The 18,814-nt window shown below is 53.0% G+C and overlaps 1 protein-coding gene across 1 annotated transcript in view; it reads right to left on the reverse strand.

Moving 5' to 3' along the window:
• Positions 1-379: 379 nt before the first annotated feature.
• GLP1R (glucagon like peptide 1 receptor) overlaps positions 380-18,814 on the reverse strand; it is a gene marked incomplete at its 5' end in the record, with an annotated part of 27,604 nt that continues 9,169 nt past the window's right edge. Inside the window, 10 exons of the mRNA XM_019631363.1 lie at positions 380-1,679; positions 6,658-6,699; positions 7,770-7,908; positions 8,237-8,325; positions 8,449-8,518; positions 9,062-9,122; positions 13,125-13,284; positions 13,776-13,929; positions 17,275-17,381; positions 17,727-17,845. Coding sequence (XP_019486908.1) covers positions 1,512-1,679; positions 6,658-6,699; positions 7,770-7,908; positions 8,237-8,325; positions 8,449-8,518; positions 9,062-9,122; positions 13,125-13,284; positions 13,776-13,929; positions 17,275-17,381; positions 17,727-17,845 — 1,109 coding nt within the window. The remainder of the gene's footprint in view (positions 1,680-6,657; positions 6,700-7,769; positions 7,909-8,236; positions 8,326-8,448; positions 8,519-9,061; positions 9,123-13,124; positions 13,285-13,775; positions 13,930-17,274; positions 17,382-17,726; positions 17,846-18,814) is intronic.

Here is an 18,814-nt window from a genome sequence, read left to right on the forward strand (position 1 = left end):
TTCCCCACCACTTCTAAAAAAGGAGACAGATGGACTCAGTAAGGGATTCATCCAAAGCCTCTCCCTCTGCCCTCCCAGGAGGTTGGGACTCCCAAGAGTTCCCTTCTGCTTCGGAAACTTCCTTTGCATCCACACAGCCCATTGCCAGCCTTGTGGGATTGGCTGTTTCCCTCTCATCTGGGCCTCTATAGTGCTGCTACGTGTCTGCTTTCTCATCATGGCTGGGGTAGGGCTGATAGGTTTCTGCTGCTCATTATTTATGAGGTGAGGCTGGAAGCAGGGCAAACACTCATTAGCTCAAAGTGCGGAGGAGTGCAATCCATGATTACCCCACTCCCCAAACACCACCACAACCACCACTCTTGTTTTTGAACTCTTGTTTTCATCAGGTGGGAGAGAACAGAATTGTACATTTGCACATACAGACGATTCACAGCAAGAAAGAAAAATGAATAAAGTCTATACAAGCTCCCAAGTGGGGGGATTTCAAAGGGAAGAAACCCAGGGCAGGGGAAGCCTATCTCCATGGTAACAGTGGGGACTGGTAGTTGCGCCACAAGAGTCTCTTCTTGGTCACATTCCCTAAAGTTAGAGGGCACCCCCAAACTCCCATGCAAGACACAGAATCTGCTCTGAAATAAAAAGGATTTCCATGGTGAGGTGGAGACACTCTCTCTCAGGCCTTTGGGTTCCCGACAGAGGCAGGTGCAGACCTTCCTAAAGTTCCCTAGATGAGCCCCAGAGGAGTCTTGAGCATCTCTAGAATAGAATTCAGAGCTCATACGCAGGGCTGGGCGCCTCCGCAGAGGGCCTGCTCTGGTTCCCTGGGCGTGGCAGGAGCAGGCACCAAAGCCACCCAAAGACCCAGGGGAGAAGTGGGCACCAGCAAAGGAAACCTACAGGCACCCTCTCAATGTTCACTCTTGACATCGCCCACAGTCATTTCTAGAAAGAGCTGCTGGTCATGGTCCAAACAAAGCCTCCCAAAGAGCAGCTGGGTGGTGAGATGAAGGGGCAAGCTGAGAGGAACAAGCCACCCGGACACGTGAACACTATTCCTTAATGAGAAGACAGATGCGGGTGGTGATCCCAACCTGGGCCAAACCCAAGCTCTTTGTTTGGCTGGGGGCCTATCAGCCTCCTTCAGAACCACCTCCTCTGACAAGCCTCAGTTCCATTAATACGCCATTGACCTCGAGTTTGAGTCTGGGGCTGATTTGCTGCTCTGTCTGGGGGAACCCCAGGGGCCTGTGGCTTGACGGGAAGAAATCCTCATTTTAGCAGCAATTGTTTTTTCCTCTCCTCCCGCCACAGTGATCAAATTACCAGGCTGCTTCTCCTCAGAGAAAATGTGTCCACGGGTCCCGGGAGGCACTGCCCATTTGCCTGTCTGATGGGTAGGGGAAGGGAAGCAGGGATGTGTGTGTGCCTGTGTGCCTCCCTCCCCCAGCTGCCATGGCCACCCAGCAGCAGTGAGCCCCTAGGGAGGGCAGCGGGCGGGTGCTGGAGTCTTAGCTGCAGGAGGCCTGGCAGGTGGCCGCGTACACACTGCTGCCCACCGTGCCCCCGCTGCTCAGGCTGCTGGTGGGACACTTGAGGGGCTTCATGCTGCTGTCCCTCTGGATGTGCAAGTGCTCGAGCCGCCAGCGTTCCCAGCTCTTCCGAAACTCCATCTGGACCTTCCGTGGGAAAAGGAGGGAAACAAAAGCCATCATGCAAAGCGACTGCCCACAAAATGGCCCCATTATTACATTAGTAGGGAAGGGAAAACATCCACTGCATTATATTAAGAGACACAAGTCAAGGCCTTCGGGCGCCTAAATTAATATCCCAATAAAATTGTTTATTGTTGTCTCCTATTTTCCGCCTCTCCTCAGGAGAGAGATGGGCTTGATGATTTAATTGGTCTCTTCCATCTCGAAACTCTGTGACTCAGCTAAGTACCTTTTAAAATCCATCACAGTATTATTTAACGGAAGAGAATGAGAGAGAGAAATGTGGGGAGACGGCAGATGGGAGAGGGAAGAAAAGGAGGGAATCTGACTTTAGAGCGCACTCTCCAGGCTGCAGCTCGGACAACTGAGAAGAGGAACAGCATGCCCCTAACCCTCACTGTGCCCACACCAGACTCTTATCCAGGCCAGAGCCTCGCGGGGAGGAAGTGAGGCTGGGAGTGGCAGCGGCAGTGAGAGGGGCTGTGGGCAAGGGCTTCTCTGCCTGGATTGGAGCTAATCCCATCCAGGAACTAATTCCAACCCATGGGGGGTTCGGCCCAGGTGAGTTCAGTTAACCAGAATGCCTGCTGTGCTAGGCTGAGGCCCCCCTCCCCACCGCCCCCTATCAGGAAAAGCCCTCTCAAGAGGGCTGATGCTTAGGGACCAGGTTGTTGGGCAGAAATACAAATCCAACTAACACTGTGGAGCCCAAAATCATTTAAGGACCTGTGGTTATGGCGCGGCTCCTTGTGATGGCCAGTGATTCTGGTCCGCCAGAGGGGGCTGTTGGAACCTACACATCCAGCCCCGGGTGTCTGGAATGCTCTTCCAGGGGACATTCCCCATAAGTTTGCTTTCCAGAGCTTCTCTGAGGTCCCCCACCCTTGACCCCAGCCCTCCCCACACGGGAATGTCCGGGGCCTGAGCCCTCCCTTTCAGGCCCCTGCCACCAGGATGGCCAGCTGCCAGCAGCTGTAGGTAAGCAGCTCACTGACAATGTCCCCATCAGTCCCTATACAAATACCCCTCTTCTCTGCCTCCTGCAAGGGCTGCCATCCAATAGCTAAGCCCATCGAGACGCCTGGCATGGCTGCATGCCATCCCTTAAAAGAAATTCTTCTTCACTGAGTGGAGCTGAGATGCCCAGAGCCTGCCTGGCAATATGGCCCCAGTATGCCAGGCAGTGTCGCAGAGCCCAGGCTTGAGGTGGGAGGGAGGTGGAGTGGGCACCACCAGTAGTACCCCGGCTACGTGCCAGCTTACTGCCTGGCTAAGGACGAGTGGTGTGTGTGCTGACAGCTGGGATGGGGATGCCCGAGGACAATGGTGGCCTCTGCTTGTGCAGCAGCAGCGTGGCCAGTCTTGTCTCACAGTCCTTAACTGGTGAAAGGGGGGAAGAGAGATGGTAAACTGAGGCACATTCATGGGAAGCTTAGGGACTGAAAAGGTCTCATGGATACCAGCAGGAAATGGGACAGGACTGGGACGTCTCAGAGTGCCGATACTGGTGTCCCCTCTGTCCCCGTCTCCCTCAGCACTTTTGCTGAACCTCTCAGCTATGGTCCCTGTAGTAACAACTGTCGTTAAAATCTATCATTTATTGGGAGCTTCCTACATGCCCAGCATTTTCCATGGGCTATTTTAGTTAACTTTCACAGCAACCCTGTGAAGTAGCTCCTGTTAGAACTCCCCACTTAAAGCTGAGGAAACCAAGGTGCAGAGTATTCACGTATTTCTCCCGGTCTCAGCCAGGGTTTGAACCTACATCTCAACTGACTCCAGAGCCGGTCTCCTAACCACTGGCCCTCTGCCTCCCGTGACTCTGAAGGTCATGCTTGTTTCTGGCCACATCTCCCTGCAACTCGGCTGGGAATACCATGAGGGCTGGCACCGCATCCTCCTCATCTCAGGTGACCTGAACAGTGCCCAGCACACAGTAGGTACTTGATAGGTGTTTTTAAAATGAGCCGAATGAATGAATAACTAAACGAGCATCTGACATTGGCTCCTTTTGTTACTGTGTTATTACAATGAATCACCAAAGACAATAACGCAAATTCCAGACACCCGTTCCAGCACTTAGTGCATTTTCTCAGAAGTTCACCCTCATTCCTGCCTCCCAGAGCCTCTCGTCAGGCGTCAAGCCAGGCTCTGGAGTTTGGGGTGAACTGTGAAAGCTCATTCACCTCCTTTGGTACTTGGGGAAACAGGCAAAACAATTGCCCAGGTCACACAGCCAGGCCGTGTCAGAACTGGACCAGCACTCAGGCTCCAGAGTCAAGGGCCACGGTGAGAGGACACGATGAGCTGCCACAAAACCACCCAGGCCTCCGCTCCCCTGGGCCCATTCGCCATCCACTGGCAGCTGGTGCAGGCCTTGGCACCCACACAGCACCAACATCCAAGCCATCCTTTCTCTTTGGGTCACAAGTACCTGGCATTACCATGGCAACCCAGAGTCTGGAGAACAGCTCTTGTGAACAGAGGCCTCAGCCCGGGAGCCTCGTGTACTTGGTGACGTGTCTGCCCCTATGCCTGGAGGAGCATGGGCATAAGGCATTTCCCGGAGGGTTGAAAGGAACTGGGCAGTGCACTTAAACAAGGCAGGTGCTCTGAGATCTCAGAGCCGGGCCTGAACCCTATAGCAAGGGCCTGGGAGAGCCCGAGGGGAGGGGCCTGGTGATTCAGGGGTCAAGTTATTTGCCAAAGGCGGAGTGAGGATATGTGCCCATCGTCCCTCCTTGTAAAGGTGGGCCCGCCTGGAGGGCGGTGTAGGCAAGAGGGTAGGTGACAGGGTGACTAGGACAAGAGACTGAGCCAGGGTCCAGGTGAGACTCTCCGCAGAAGTGGTGGGGAAGCCATTGCATAGGTGCATGCAAGTGTTGTGTGTGTTTTGAATGTGTGAGGCCAGCATGGCTTTGGGGGAAGGTGGGGAGAAGTGGGAAATAGGGGGTTAGGAGGGGGTTCAAGAAGGTGGCAGTAGGGAGCCTCATTCTTTCTTCATAGGCCTCTGCCCCATTTACCCCCATCCACCCAGGGATACCCGCCACCCCACCCATCTCCCAGAAAACACAACATCAGAACTTAGGGCCAGGCAGCACATCACCCCTCTGGCTGAGAACCATTCCTGAAGGGAATGCCACCCCGAGTATCCTCCACACCCACCTGCCCGCCTTCCTTGGCCCACCCCACTCTGAGTCTGGCCAGCCCTCTGAGACCTGCCCATGGGAACAACTTATTCATGGGCCGCCCTTTGCATGGTGCTGCCTCCGCCTCCCCAGCCCCAGCAGCCCTGAGGCATTAGTAGGGACCCCTCTCACAGCCTGCTAGCTCTACCACCTTCTAGCCGTTGAATTGGGTCTGTTCGTTTCATTTTGCTGAGCCTTAATTTTCTCATCTGTAAAATGGAGATAAGATCTGCCACATAAGCCTGGATTTAATAAAACACGTGAGCACCTCATACATAGTAAGTGCTCAGGAAATGCTGTATTTCCCTCTCTTTCAGAGATCTGAAGTCCACGTGCTCCGAGCATTATTAATTCAATTTTGTAGATGAGGAAACTAAGGTTCAGAGTGGGCACGGGGCTGGCCCAAAGTCATACAACTTATTAGGTGATGGAGCCTGGATGGGAGCAGAGATCTGATGCCAAAGCCCACATCCTTGCATCTTCCCTGCTACATCACATGGCTTCTTTGAGCAATGTCACAGGTCCCTGAACCATCAAGGTCCCCACCTATTGCTTCCCATGTCCCCTCACCCATAGCAAAAGTAAAATTTGTATTTATGCGCTGCCTTTTAAGATCTCTGAGTTCTGGGATCCCAGGCTTGGTGACACGGAAGCCACACAGAGTGCTGGGTCTTTGATGAGAGGCGTCCTGGGTCATCTGTGCTCCAGCCCCACTGACACAAACCCTTACCTGGGCCTGAATGGAGTTAACAGAGACCTCAGTTTCCCCCCAGACTGTGAGGTGGAGGGTGCCTACACATTCTTCCCTGCTGGGGTTTAATCTTGTGGAAATTTCCCCAGGTGGCCATGGTGCTGCCTGTAGGGCTGTTATTTGTTTTCCCCTCTGGAAAGAATGTGTGTGTGTGTGTGTGTGTGTGTGTGTGTGTGTGTGTGCGCGCGTGCGCGCGCGCAGGGGTGGGGGGCTGTGGAATGTGTGATATCCACTTTGAAGGCTTGGGGTAACTCCAACACAAAGCTGGGTACCTCAGAGCCAGGGGTCTTCCCCAGGCACCCACAGACACAGACAGCTTCTCTTCCCGGAAGCTGAGCACCCCAGAGAGAGGAGGCCTGTGGTCCTGCAGGGCTTATAGGAGAGGCTGTGGGGGTCAGCAAGAGCCCTCTTCTCCCAGACTAGCAACCAGGAAGCCACTGGAGGAACGCACCCCCTTTCCACAGCGGACGGTGGCCCTTGCCGGCCTGCACAAAGAACAAGGTGCCTTCCTCTTTCAGGAACAATTCATTTGCATCTTGGCTCTGCCACTACTCCCAGGCCAAACCTGGGGCATGTTTCTTACTCTTTCTGATCTTTAGAGTTTTCATGTGTGAAAAATGGGAAAACGAAAACCAGAATTTTATCAGGGATTTTTTTGGGGAGAAGCAGTGACAATGGCATGAGATAGTGATTATTAAAGACCAGGGCTGTGACTTGGGCATGTCTATTGAATCACCTCATAACAGTCACCACAATCTCCTTAGCACGAGGCTGGGTCTTCGCCAAGCTCACATATGGTTAAGGTATGCCTACGTGCGCGCGCATGTGCACGTGTGTGTGTGTGTGTGTGTGTGTGTGTACGAGTTACCTCCAACTCTAGTGCCTCAGTTGGGTGAGTAGGGGTTTTGAGCTGAAATGACTGATGGGAGTCCCCAGTGCACAACTCCAGAACAGCCCGTGGTAGCAGCCCAGCAGGGTCCCCATGTCCCTCCTCAGGCCTTACCTCATTGTTGACAAAGCAGTACAAAATGGCCACCATCAGCCCCTGGAAACAAGAGTCGTGTCAGCGGGGAGAAAGCGGGAGGGAGGCACCCTGCAGGCGGGCCCTAGTCTGAAGCTCCTTGGGGCCCAGACTCAACATCCCCCTCCTCAGATTGGGCAGCCCCAGATATGGGGGTGGTGGGCTCCTTCTTCTTTCCTTCCTAGAGGGACAAGAAGCTCCATGCTGAGATACGGCAGAAGCTCTTCAACCATCCTCCCTTTGAGGAGGCCTGACCTGAGAAAGGACACCGCCTCTGATGGTGGAGAACTCTCCCTGCCCCATCCCCATCGGCCCACGCTGGAGATAACGCTCCAGAGCAGTGATGTGCGTGTGTGCGTGTGTGTGTGTGTGTGTGTGTGCGTGCGCGTGTGCGTGTCTGTGTGCGTGTGCGTGTGTGCGTGTGCGTGTGTGTGTGCGCGTGTGTGTGTGTGTGTGTGTGAGTGTGTGTGAGTGTGCGTGTGTGTGTGTGTGTGAGTGTGTGCGTGTGTGTGTGTGTGTGTGTGTGTAAGCGCACTCACAGGCCCATATGCTGGTGGCCATCCCATAATCCTCCTGAGTGGCTGGGACCAGTTTCTTATATTTCTACACCCCATTGACACTTGCACCCCCTCCGCATCATCTAGTGGAGAGGATCAATTCTTGGCTTTGGAAACTACATGACTTTGCAAATCTTGTTTTAGCAAATCTGAGCCTCAGTTTCCTCCTCCCTACAATGGAGATAATCCTGCACACCTCCTGGGGTTCCGTGAGGATTAAATGCGCAATGTGTGTAAAGCAGCTGGCAGGGCACCCACCACCCACTCAGCAGCAGCCCAGTAGATGGCACGTCCAATGCCAGGCTGGGTGCCCACGGCTACGTCCAGGATGATTTCTTGTCCAATGTGCTTATAGAAAAGACTGGCCTGGGTGTCAGGACGTGTGAGGGTTCCAGCTCAGCCTCTGCTCCAACCACATAACTTTGGGCAAGGGCCACTTTCCCCGGGGCCTCAGGCGACCCACCTGTGTGGCACAGGCAGGTCTCTGCCCCACCCCCACCCTGGGGCTTCGAGAAGGGCCCCCAGCCGTGAGGTCACCTGGAAAGAGGTGAAGGAGAGCTCTGTGAGCAGCTTGATGAAGCGCAGTGTCCCCCGGGCGTGCTCGTCCATCACGAAGGCAAAGATGACCTCATGGGTCCCCAGCAGGGGAATGAGTGTCAGTGTGGACTTGGCAAGTCTGGGGGTGGGGTGGAAATGTCATTCGGGCCTCGCCCATGGACTCTTCTCCCATTTCTATGCCCTCAACCCCCATCACGTCCTGGCATCTGGGTCATAGACACCCTCCCATACCAAGTACCCTGGGACAGGCTGCTTATAGGGGAGGGAGTAGAGGCTGAAGGCCCCCTAGAAGTCCACGAGCTACCCAGGTACAGGGGTGAGGGAAAGGCTTGGGGTCCCTGGGTGAGAGAAGGCTATGCAGTCTTCTAAGCTCAATCCCCCAGAATCTCTGTCTCTGCTGGAAGGAAGGACGGGGGTGCCCAGCAAAGCCAGCTCAGTCACATCACCTGCACTTGATGTCCGTCTTGCACATGAGATTGGCTTTCAGTTTGGACACCACAATGCAGATGACCCGGACAAAGATGAGGAAGTTCACCTGCAGGGCAGATGGGTGGGTGGCTGGAGGCTCTCTCAAGACTCTCACTGCCCCCCAGTGCTCCCCACAGCACCACCCCCAGACCCCCACGATTCCCACTCCCACCCCGACACTGCCACTCACCCCAATGGCAAAGAGAATGGGCAGCCGAATAATGAGCCAGTAATTCATGTTTGAGTTCCTGGTCCAGCAGCTGGAGAGGGGAGAGAGACACACACAGGCACCCAGCTGGACACAGACTCCAGCTCACAGCATAGGGGTATAGGGGTACACAAGTACACATGGGCATATAGAGTGACACACACAGAGCCACATAAACACTGCCACAATCAGTCTCACACACACACACACACACACACACACACACACACACACACACACAGTCCTAAATACAGTCACACACAGAGAGATACACACAGCCCCTTCACGAACCTACAAAACACAGTCATTTGTGTATCAAGCATCATACACAAAATAACAAATATTTTATTCACAGTTATCATAGAAGAACCTGCAGTGGGGTACCATGCACCCCACAGGCCTAGCACCATTTGTCGTCATACAATGCGGGGAGGGTGGAGAGCGGGAATTAGACAACTAAAGTCATAAATTAAGCTCCGATCCCTCAGTTTATCTTCCCAACAGGTCATAGGCACATGCTCCAGGGGCCAAGGAACCCCATGGGGTTTGAGGATGGGGACCTCAGCACACTCACCCCTTGGAACAGGACACTCACCCTTCATCCTCATAGAGGTACTTGACAATGCCCCAGGGGATAACAAACAGCAGGGGAACACCTAAGAGGAAAGAGGGAAAGAGAGAGAGAGAGAGAGAGAGAGAGAGGGGCTGGCAGGCCAGAGCCATCGCCATGCACACCCAGAAGACTCTCCACCCGCCTCCCCGGCCTCTCCCACCTCCAGCCCTTTTCCTTGCCTGGCCCCAAACCACACTTTCTAGCAGGTACGGAACCAGGCTGGTCTGGGTGCATGAAGAACGGAGGCCTGGTCTGTGTGACCAATAATGCACAGCAGAAGTGTGGCATGTCACTTCTGAGATTAGGTTATAAAAGACTGTTTTAAGAGGTTAGAAAAGGCTTGTCTTGGGCTCTTTCTCTCAATCTGATCACTTTCTCTGAGGGACACTAGTTGTCATGTGGTGAGGTCACTCAGGTAGCCTATAGAGGGGCACCTGTGGCAAGGAACAGAGGCCTCCAGCTAAGCCAGCATGGTCCCAAGCTTCCTGCCAACAACCTTATGTGTGAGTGAGCGTGGAACCGGATTTGCCCACCCGAGTGAAACCTTAAGATGACAGCAACCCTGGCTGACAGCTTGACGACATCTCTGTTACAGACCCTGAGCCAGAGGCCCGTAGCTAGGTTGAACCTAGATGCCTGACCAGAGAAACTCCAAGATAACAATTATTGTTTTAAGCAGCTAAATTGTGGGGTTATTAGTAATGCAGCGATAAGTAACTAACATAACTGGTTACCAGCTCCTTGAGGGGAGAGCCTCACTCATCTTCACAGCCTCAGCGCTCAGCTCACCCTGAGAGCTCAGTACGTGCTTGCTGACTTAAAATCGGATTGTTCATCCTCACGGGACAGATGGCGATGGAGCAGCAGCTCAGGAGGGTACAGGTGGGGCTAGAACACAGGGCTGCAATCCCATGCCCATGCCAGCCCCCCTCAATGGCTTTCTGCACCGACTCTCTCCATGCCCGTCTCTGTTGGTGCCCCCTCAGGGTTGGAGGTGGGGGTGTCTGGGATAGGTAAAAGTGTGTGTATTAAGGTGTGTGGACACAGGTGTGCGTGTGTGGTGGTGGTGGTGGGGTCTCCCCCAGGAGCACGTTTCCAGGGCAGAACCCACTTCATCGCCTTTCCTGCCATCAATCATCCAGACTCCAGAGCCTCAACACATGATGTCACTCAGCAGCAGCTACTGGGCAGCTCGTACGCCTGCAGCTACTGTACTTGACAGTGCAGACAGGGATGGATGAAGCAGCAAAGCTCACAGCTGACTAGACTTCGTCATCAGATAGCTCTCTCCTTGGTCATTTATTTTTCTGCAGACCAGACCTCTCGGCCTCCATGATGCTTGAGTAACAGAGCTTCTTGAGACTGGACAAGGAACAGGTACCCTCCAAAGGCTCCAGCACAGAGTGCGGAGCCCGCCACATAGAAGATGCTCAACGAGGATGGAATGAATGGATGAACGAAGGAATGAACGATGAAGGAGTCGATATTTCAATGAGAGAAGGGAAGCTCTCCAGGCAAGAACAGGCCACCTCCTTGAGCCACACACGTGGTTAGAAACCTCCTTCTCGGGCATCCCAGGCACATGCTATCCTTTCTCTCAGAGACTCCACTCCAGGATTGAGGAGCTCACTCATTACCAGCCAGACCTGGTGAACTTCATTCATTCATCAGCATTTCCTTAACAAAGTCTCTAAAAACACAGGCACAGCTCTGCCACATGCAAACATTACACACGCCCTGCTGACTTCATCTTTCTCTCATTTAGCAAATCAACTAGACAGGCTGGAGAAAAAAGACCAAATAAAGACACACAGAACCAGCTCCAAGAATGAATGAGGCCCTCATCCATCGCTCGCCTCTGTCCTGTGCAGCCTCCCTGTGGTGGGTTATGGGGGCACCTGGCCACCCAATGACTGTGGCAGCAGCTGACATGCCTTTTGGGGACTCCCTCAGCTGTGTTGGAGTCCTAATTTTAATTCTTCTGCTCGCATGTGAAGCGAAACATTGTTTCCCAAGCATGCCGACTTGGGCTAGGCCTCCTGGCATCCCGGCAGAGCGCTTGGCTCTCTGTGCCTCTCTCGCTGTCCTGTCTCTGTCCCTCTGTCTCTCTCTGTATCTCCCCATCCCAGTACCTCAAGGAAAGGATGCTCTGATTAGGGAGAGGGGTCCTCCAGGTCCTGCCTTTGTGTCCCCCTCAGACTCTAAGCCCTGAGCTGAGGAGTGAGGTGGCGGGAAAGGATGGCACCCCTCCCCCATTTCCCACTCACAGACCTCAGGGCATCATGTGTCCCCACCAACCATCCACCAACCACCCCCGCTCCTCTGCACACATCACAACGTCCCTTTGATTGTTTCTGCCTTCAGGTCACCATGGTGACAGGCACTACCGGTGCTGATGTTATTTCCCAGAAGGGACAGACATGGTCCCCCACCCTGAGGACAGCCTTCCCAGAGCTCTCCTCGATGGCCTAACCCCGCTCCCCGCCTAGTTAGCTGCAGGGCTCTCCAGCTGCCCACTGCCCGTGTGACTGCTCTAGTGGGATGAAGAGGCCTTGGAAGGGCAGGAAGGCTGAGCAGGGAGGGGCTGGGCCCTGGGGGAGGAGGGAGGAAGGAGACAGGCGGGGAGCAGAGAGCCGAGCGCAGAAGCCAGGCCCACCTGCCCACTGGTGCAGAGGCCTGAGCTTGCTCAGCTGGGCCCTCAGGGGACTAAAGAGACACAGCCTAGGCTGGAGAGCTTTGTGTGCCAGGAGCGGGGCGCAGAGCCTGGGAGCCTGGGGGTCTGGTTCCAGCTCCTGCTCTGCCTGTAAGGCCCTGCCCTGGGCCTCGGTGACTTCAAGACACTGACCACATTGAAGCCCCTTTGGAGGTATTCTTCTACAATGGGCTATACAGAAACACCAGCAAAAAGCGATGGAGTGTGAGGACAGGGGCAGGGAGGCTGAGAGAGTACAAAGCCAGGGGCCCAGTCACCCGAGGGGGGTGGGACAGCCTTGCACAGGCCCAGGAGCAGAAGCCAGGGTGGGATGGGGGACTTCCAGGGAGAAGCTGGCTGTGAATGAGGTGGGAAGTCCCTGGAGCCAGGCGCAGCAGTGGTCAGAGCAGCCAGAGGCAGGCAAATGAAGGAATGAGAGGAGTGAATGGGTGAATGGCCAGCTAGGGATGGAGGGCTGGTCCTGTGATGTGTGGGGGGCAGGGACACCAGCAGGTTCTGGAGGGCCAGAGGGCAGGGCCCTTTGGCTCCATCCCAGGGGGGCGCCAGTGGGCCCCGCCAGAGTAAGCACTGTTGCACCTGTTTTCCCAGTAGTGGGGGTTGGGGGCTGCGGCTGGTGGGTGTCCCTGGCCCCGCCCCACCCCGCCCCTTTCTCATCGGAATCCCACATGGCGAGAGGCAGAAGCACAACCAGAAATGTTCCAGCAAAAAAAAAGACACAATGGTTCTCGGCAAACTTTTTTGGCTAGAACATTTCCAGCTGGGCTCCAGGCACATCCACGGTCCACCCTTTCCTCACCTGGCTTCCAGGAGACCTGCCCTGCCCTACTCGGCTCTCCTGTGAGCCCTCTTCTTCACCATCTTGTGACAGAGCCATAGCCCTCAGACCCCACCCCAGTGACTCCCCACCCTGAGGCCCAGGATCTGTATTTCCCTCAGGGCCTGGGCTGCCCAGGACTGACTGGGGGTGGGGCTCCATCCCTAGGGGGTCTTAGAAGCAGGGGTATTCAAAGACAGTGCCACGACTGCAACCGTATGTGAGGTGTATTTGGCCAGACAGAGTGGAGCCTCTGTTTCCATTAAGAGAGGAGGGTTATGCAAACAGGGGAGGGTAACCGTAACCTCTGCAGTATCTTGACAGCCCCATGGGCAGTAAGTCCTGTGCCCAGGAGAGTTACCCAGTGGGCCCTGCCCCTGGGCCCAGCTGTGTGTTCTGAGTACCCAGTTGGCTTCATGGGGGTCGCCTGAAGGCAGCAGTTTGAAGAGGGGCCAGGGTCTCCCCCGCCATACCACAGGTCGGGGTGGTGGGGAGAGATGAGTGACAGAGGGCCTTACCCCAGCCTATGCTCAGGTACAGCCGGAAGATGCGCTGCTCGGAGAAGACTGAGAAGGCCAGCAGCGTGTACAGGTACACGCCTTCCACCAGGAGCCAGTAGTAATTGGCTGCCACGCAGTACTGCATGAGCAGGAACACCAGGCGGCAGCCTAGAGAGTCCTGGGGGCAGAGGAAGGGTCCTCAGGGGACAACAGCTCTGCCCCCTGCCTGTCTTCCCGCCTCCGGGTCCTGCCCCAGCTGCTTGCCTGCTGTGCTGACTGCAGGACAAGTGAGCTAACACCCCCCTGGCCTGGGCTAGTGCTGAGAACTTGATTTCCTGAACTACTTTAGCTCATTGAATCCTCACTATCCTGGGTGGAAGAAATAACAATATCCTCAGGTAAGGAAACTGAGGCTCGGCGGCCTAAAACCATACAGTTAGTAAGTGGCAGAGCTGGGATTCAAACCCAGGTCTGTCTTCAAAGACCACTCCCCTGTGTCTGAGAACTCCCTGAGGACAGGGGCTGTGTCTCCCTCCTGAGGCTCCCCAGGGTGGACTGCCTCTCCCATCAGACCGGGGGCTCCCTGAAGACCAGGCCTGGGTGGGTGGGGGAGGCCAGCCTTCACTGACCTCCATCCCTCCTCAGGCCCTTCCTGGACACACCACACACCTGGTAGGAGAGGAGCCCGTCCCACTGGTGCTGCTGGGCAGCCGTGCTGTACATCCACTTGAGGGCTGCGTCCTTGACGAAGACGGACAGTGCTCGGAGGATGAAGGATGCAAACAGGTTCAGGTGGATATAGTTCCGGGTGCAGTGCAGGTGTCTGTGGGAGAAAGCAGGGTCCTTCCCTGGCAAGATGGCCAACAGTTCTGCTCCACAGTCCCTAATTCTCAGGCTAACATGCACTGCAGGCATGTTTCTGGCTCTGGGACTGTGCTCCTGTCTTCCTTCCTCTGAGAATGCCCTTTCCCCCCATAACCTTGAAAATCCTTTTGTTTAATTCTAAAGTCCTTCCTCTCCATGAAGCTTTAAGCTGTGTGGTCACTGCCGCCCCTCCCCCCACCCCCATCCATATTCTATCCTTCTGTCTGAGGCATCTTCTTTTCTACAAAGCCATGTGTATGTAACCCAGTGATTTATGTGTGAGGACCGCTTTCCCCAACGGGGACTTTGCTTTGCTTTGCTTCTGGATGACAAGGCCCACATCTTACAGGCCTCTGGGCTGCCTTACAGAGGCAGACTGGGACTAAGCACATGGTAAGAATTCAAAAAGTATTGGATACAATTGCAATATCCTTTCATGTAAAAACGCATAGCAAACTGAAAATATGAAGGCATTTCTTAACCCGAAAAGGGCTATCTACCCAAATTGGGAGCAAACATCATTCTTAACTGACAAATTTTAGAAGCATTCCCTTTAAAATCAGGAAAAAAAAAAAGGATCATCTAGGCTTAAGAAGCTATCATCATGTCTATTTAAGATTTTACTACAGATCTTTGCCACTATAATAAGGCAAGAGAAAAATGTATTAGAATTGGAAATAAAGAAACCAAATTGTTATTATTTATAGATGATAGATTATCTTCATAGAAAATCCAAGACAATTGACACACAAGTTATTGGAATTAATAAGAAAGTTGGTGATGTATGTTTATATACATCACCAATAAACAATTAAAAAGTAAATTAAAAAAAATTCATTGACAATATTTTTAACTGGCTGCCTAGAATAATTCTAACATAAGATGGGCAAGGTCTCTATGGAGAACACAATAAAACTTGCTTAAAATCACTAAGGAAGACTTACATTAATGGAAGATAACACCACATTCATAGGTGGAAAGACTCACTATCTTGAAGGTGTCAATTCTCCCCACATTAACTGATAAACGCAATATAGCTATAACAAAAATTCCAACATGTTGGTTTCTTTAAATGAAATTTTAAAACTTATAAAGAAGTGCCGAGGGCCAAGAATAGTTCAGACATCCCTAAAGAACCACAAAGAAGGGGCCCTTGCTCTACGAGAACCAAAATTTTTACTGAATAAATAAATAAATAAATAAATAAATAAATAAATAAATATATATATATATGTATATATATATATATATATAGTAGCTATGGCATCACGGTATTGGTAAAGGGTCAGATAGAGACCCAACAGACAAAAATGCAAATGACAGAAACCAATTCAGGTAGCGATGACCCTTGCTGCCTGGCAGAATAGGTACTGCAACTGGAGGGGGAAGGATGGGCTGGCAGGAAATGGTCCTGAGACAATTAACTATATGTACACATGGGAAATGAAATGAAATCCTAATTTTCACCATAGACAAAAGTAAATTCCAGGTGCATGAAAGAACCATAAGGGATGAGCAAAACTTATGGCCCTAGACTAAGGAAAGATTTCACAAATAAGACCGTAACAAAATTTGGTCTTTGGAAAAATTGATACATTTTTTGATCAATTGACAAAATTGATTTTTATCAATTGATAACACTTATTGATAAATTTTGTTTATTGATAAAACCAGATAAATTGACATATTTCATTCCATTAAAATTAAGAACTTCTGTGTATAAAAGACACCATAAAGTGAGTGAAAAAAACAAACCACAGACTAAGGAAGGCTATTTCCTGGATTAGTGTCCAGAATACATAATGAATGCCTAAGATAAAAATGAAAACATCAAAGAAGCCAATAAAACAGTAAGCAAAGGATATGAGCAAGCAATTTTCAGAGTAAAACAAACAAAAAAAAAGCTTTATCTCTAGGAATTGGGGATATGCAAATTAAAATCATAATGAGCTATTTCACACACTTCAGATTAGCGGCAACACATAGGTCTGAAAATACTAAATACTGGTGAGGATGTGAAGTGAAGGGAACTCTCACGTTTATTACTGGTGAGGGGGCCAACTGGTATGATCACTTTGGAGAATAACTTAACAACACCTAATAAACTTGCAAAAGCACGTGGCATTCAGACTAGGCAATTCTACTTGAATGTGCCCCCGGAGAAATGCATGAGGGGTCATAGGTAAGAAGGTTCATTGTAGCAAGGTGTATAATTCAGAAAACAAAAACAAAAACAAAAAACCCTCCAAATGTCCACTCAAAGGATAACAGATAAACTGTGACATCTCATACAACGGAGTACAGAGTGACAGTTAACATGAATGAAGCAGAACTACCTGTATCAACGTGACCGAGTCTCACAAAAACACTGTTGGGCCAAAAATAATATGTCCAACAGGAGAACAGATGTCCAACATGCCTTTAAAAGTAAGCAAAACCCACGCTATATACTATTACAGATACTTACAAATGCAGTACGAGTGTAGAGAGATGCGTGGGAATTATAAGCAGCCCTGTTAGGGGTTCCCTCTGGGGGCAGGGGCAGGGAGTGAGCGTTACCCTGGGAAGCGTAACTGCGTGGTTCTTAGGCTGGACGGGCCATCTCAGTATCGGGCACTGTATATTCGGATCACACAAATACTTCATAATAAAAGGGGAGAATATTCATTGGGTGTTCATTTATTGTGCACTGACTGTGTGCCCAGAACTGACTGTGCCAGGTGCCAATGGGTGACAGGGACCTGCAGCTGCTGATGGGTGTCTTGAGCCCCCTGCCCTCAGAATCCCTCCTGCCCTTGAAGCCAGCCCCCCCTGGCCCGCCCCCCTGGTTCTCCCCCTGGTGGGAAGAACCTGGTACTCGGAAAGGAATGGCCCCTCTAGGAAGACCTTTGCCATGGGGGCTGACAAGCTCCAAAGAGAGCAGCATCTCTAAACCCCCGAGGTCTCGTCTAGAAGCACACGGAATTCCTGATTAGTTCAGTGACACATGCTCACTGCAGAGGATTTCCCCTAACTCTGTCATCCACTGTGAAGGTTTGGAGTGTGTACTTTGTGGGTGTGCTTGTGGTGTTTGTTTTTCCTTTTCTGCAGTATTATACGCACATGTTTACACACTAGAGGTGAGACTAAGTACACAGCGTCGTATCCTGTGTTTCCAGCCTCATATTTGATGGTGTGGGCTCGTGGGAGATCTCTAAAGAGAAGAACCTGCCGCACTGTTCTTCGGTTTGGTGTCCCCTCCTCTATGTGGGGACAGAGCGGGAGTGAGGGCGAGGTAGTGCCCTCCGGGCCCTGGGCCCCTTACCTGAAGCTGAGGAGGATGGCCGAGGCGATGACCAGAGCAGAGAAGGACAGTGCGTAGCCCACTGTGTAGATGATGTAAAGGGACAGGAGCTGGTCCTCTGGGGAGCTCTGTGCAACAGGGACACAGTGTACACGGACACCCCACGCCCTCCTCTCCCACACCTTCTTTCCCATGGGATGAGGCAGATGTGGGGCCCCAAGTCAGGCCCCACCAGGGATCCCAGAACTAAGAAAGAGAATAACCCATGGAGATGGTCCCCAGGTTTCCACAGTCCTGTTCCAAGACCAAAGAGGTGACCACACAGCACCTCTGCCCAGAAAGCATGGTGTGCAAAGCCCCCAGCGGCACAAAGATGGACCACAGACCAGCCCACCCAACAGCCAGGGTCCCCGCTCTGATGAAGCTGGGACCCTGTGCCCGTGGCTGGCTCAGTGCCCCCATTTTTAACTCACTCTCTCCCCTTGCTTGGACTCCTTGCACTCTGACAGGTCCCTCCAGGGCAGGCTGGAGTTGTCCTTGTGTAACCACAGGCCATCGGCTGTGCAGAACCGGTACACGTGACCCTGCAGCACTGGGGCGGAGAGACGCCACACGCCTCTTATTCCTTCTACCTGGGGGTCACCATGCTCCCCCAGGACTGACATCTTGGGGTTAGTAACACCTCACACACACACACACACACACACACACACACAAATCATTCACCGCCCTCCCCCCCACACACACTTACTGGGGCCTTCTTGCCCTGCCCTATGCCCACTTGGGCCGGGGACAGGAAAGGCCGGCACTCAGGTGAGGGCCACCCCACCTCACCCTCAGCCTCTCCTCTCGGCCACCCCGCCATGCACTCTGATGAAGCTGTATCTTTGAGATGACACGACTCTAGCCCATTTCCACAACCCTGCCGCCAGCCTCGAATCACACTACTGACAAGGCGGGCATGGACCAGCAGAGGCCCTGACAGCCCCACAGCCACCTGCTGTGACTTCTGATTCTCAGGACTCAGTGCCCCATCCCTGCAACACTCCTCAGCGACAGCAGATCCTGGGAATAAAATGGGCAAGGGGCTCCTGAGAGGAAGGGAGAGACACAGCACTGTCTCACGGGCTCCAGTCTGAGGGGAGACCCAGCCCTGCCTCAGGGAGCCCCAGTCTGAGGGGAGACAACCCTGCCTCAGGGAGCCCCAGTTGAGGGGAGACACAGCCCTGACCTCAGGGAGCCCCAATCTGAGGGGAGACACAGCACTGCCCTCAGGGAGTCCCAGTCTGTGGGGAGACAACCCTGCCTCAGGGAGCGCCAGTCTGAGGGGAGACAACCCTGCCTCAGGGAGCCCCAGTTGAGGGGAGACACAGCCCTGACCTCAGGGAGCCCCAGTCTGAGGGGAGACACAGCCCTGCCTCAGGGAGCCCCAGTCTGAGGGGAGACAACCCTGCCTCAGGTAGCCCCAGTCTGAAGGGGACACACACCCCTGCCTCAGGGAGCCCCAGTTTGAGGGAGGCACAGTCCGGACCTCAGGGAGCCCCAGTCTGAGGGGAGACAC

Source organism: Hipposideros armiger, unplaced genomic scaffold (genome assembly GCF_001890085.2).
Source record: "Hipposideros armiger isolate ML-2016 unplaced genomic scaffold, ASM189008v1 scaffold_993, whole genome shotgun sequence".
Lineage (NCBI taxonomy): Eukaryota > Metazoa > Chordata > Mammalia > Chiroptera > Hipposideridae > Hipposideros > Hipposideros armiger.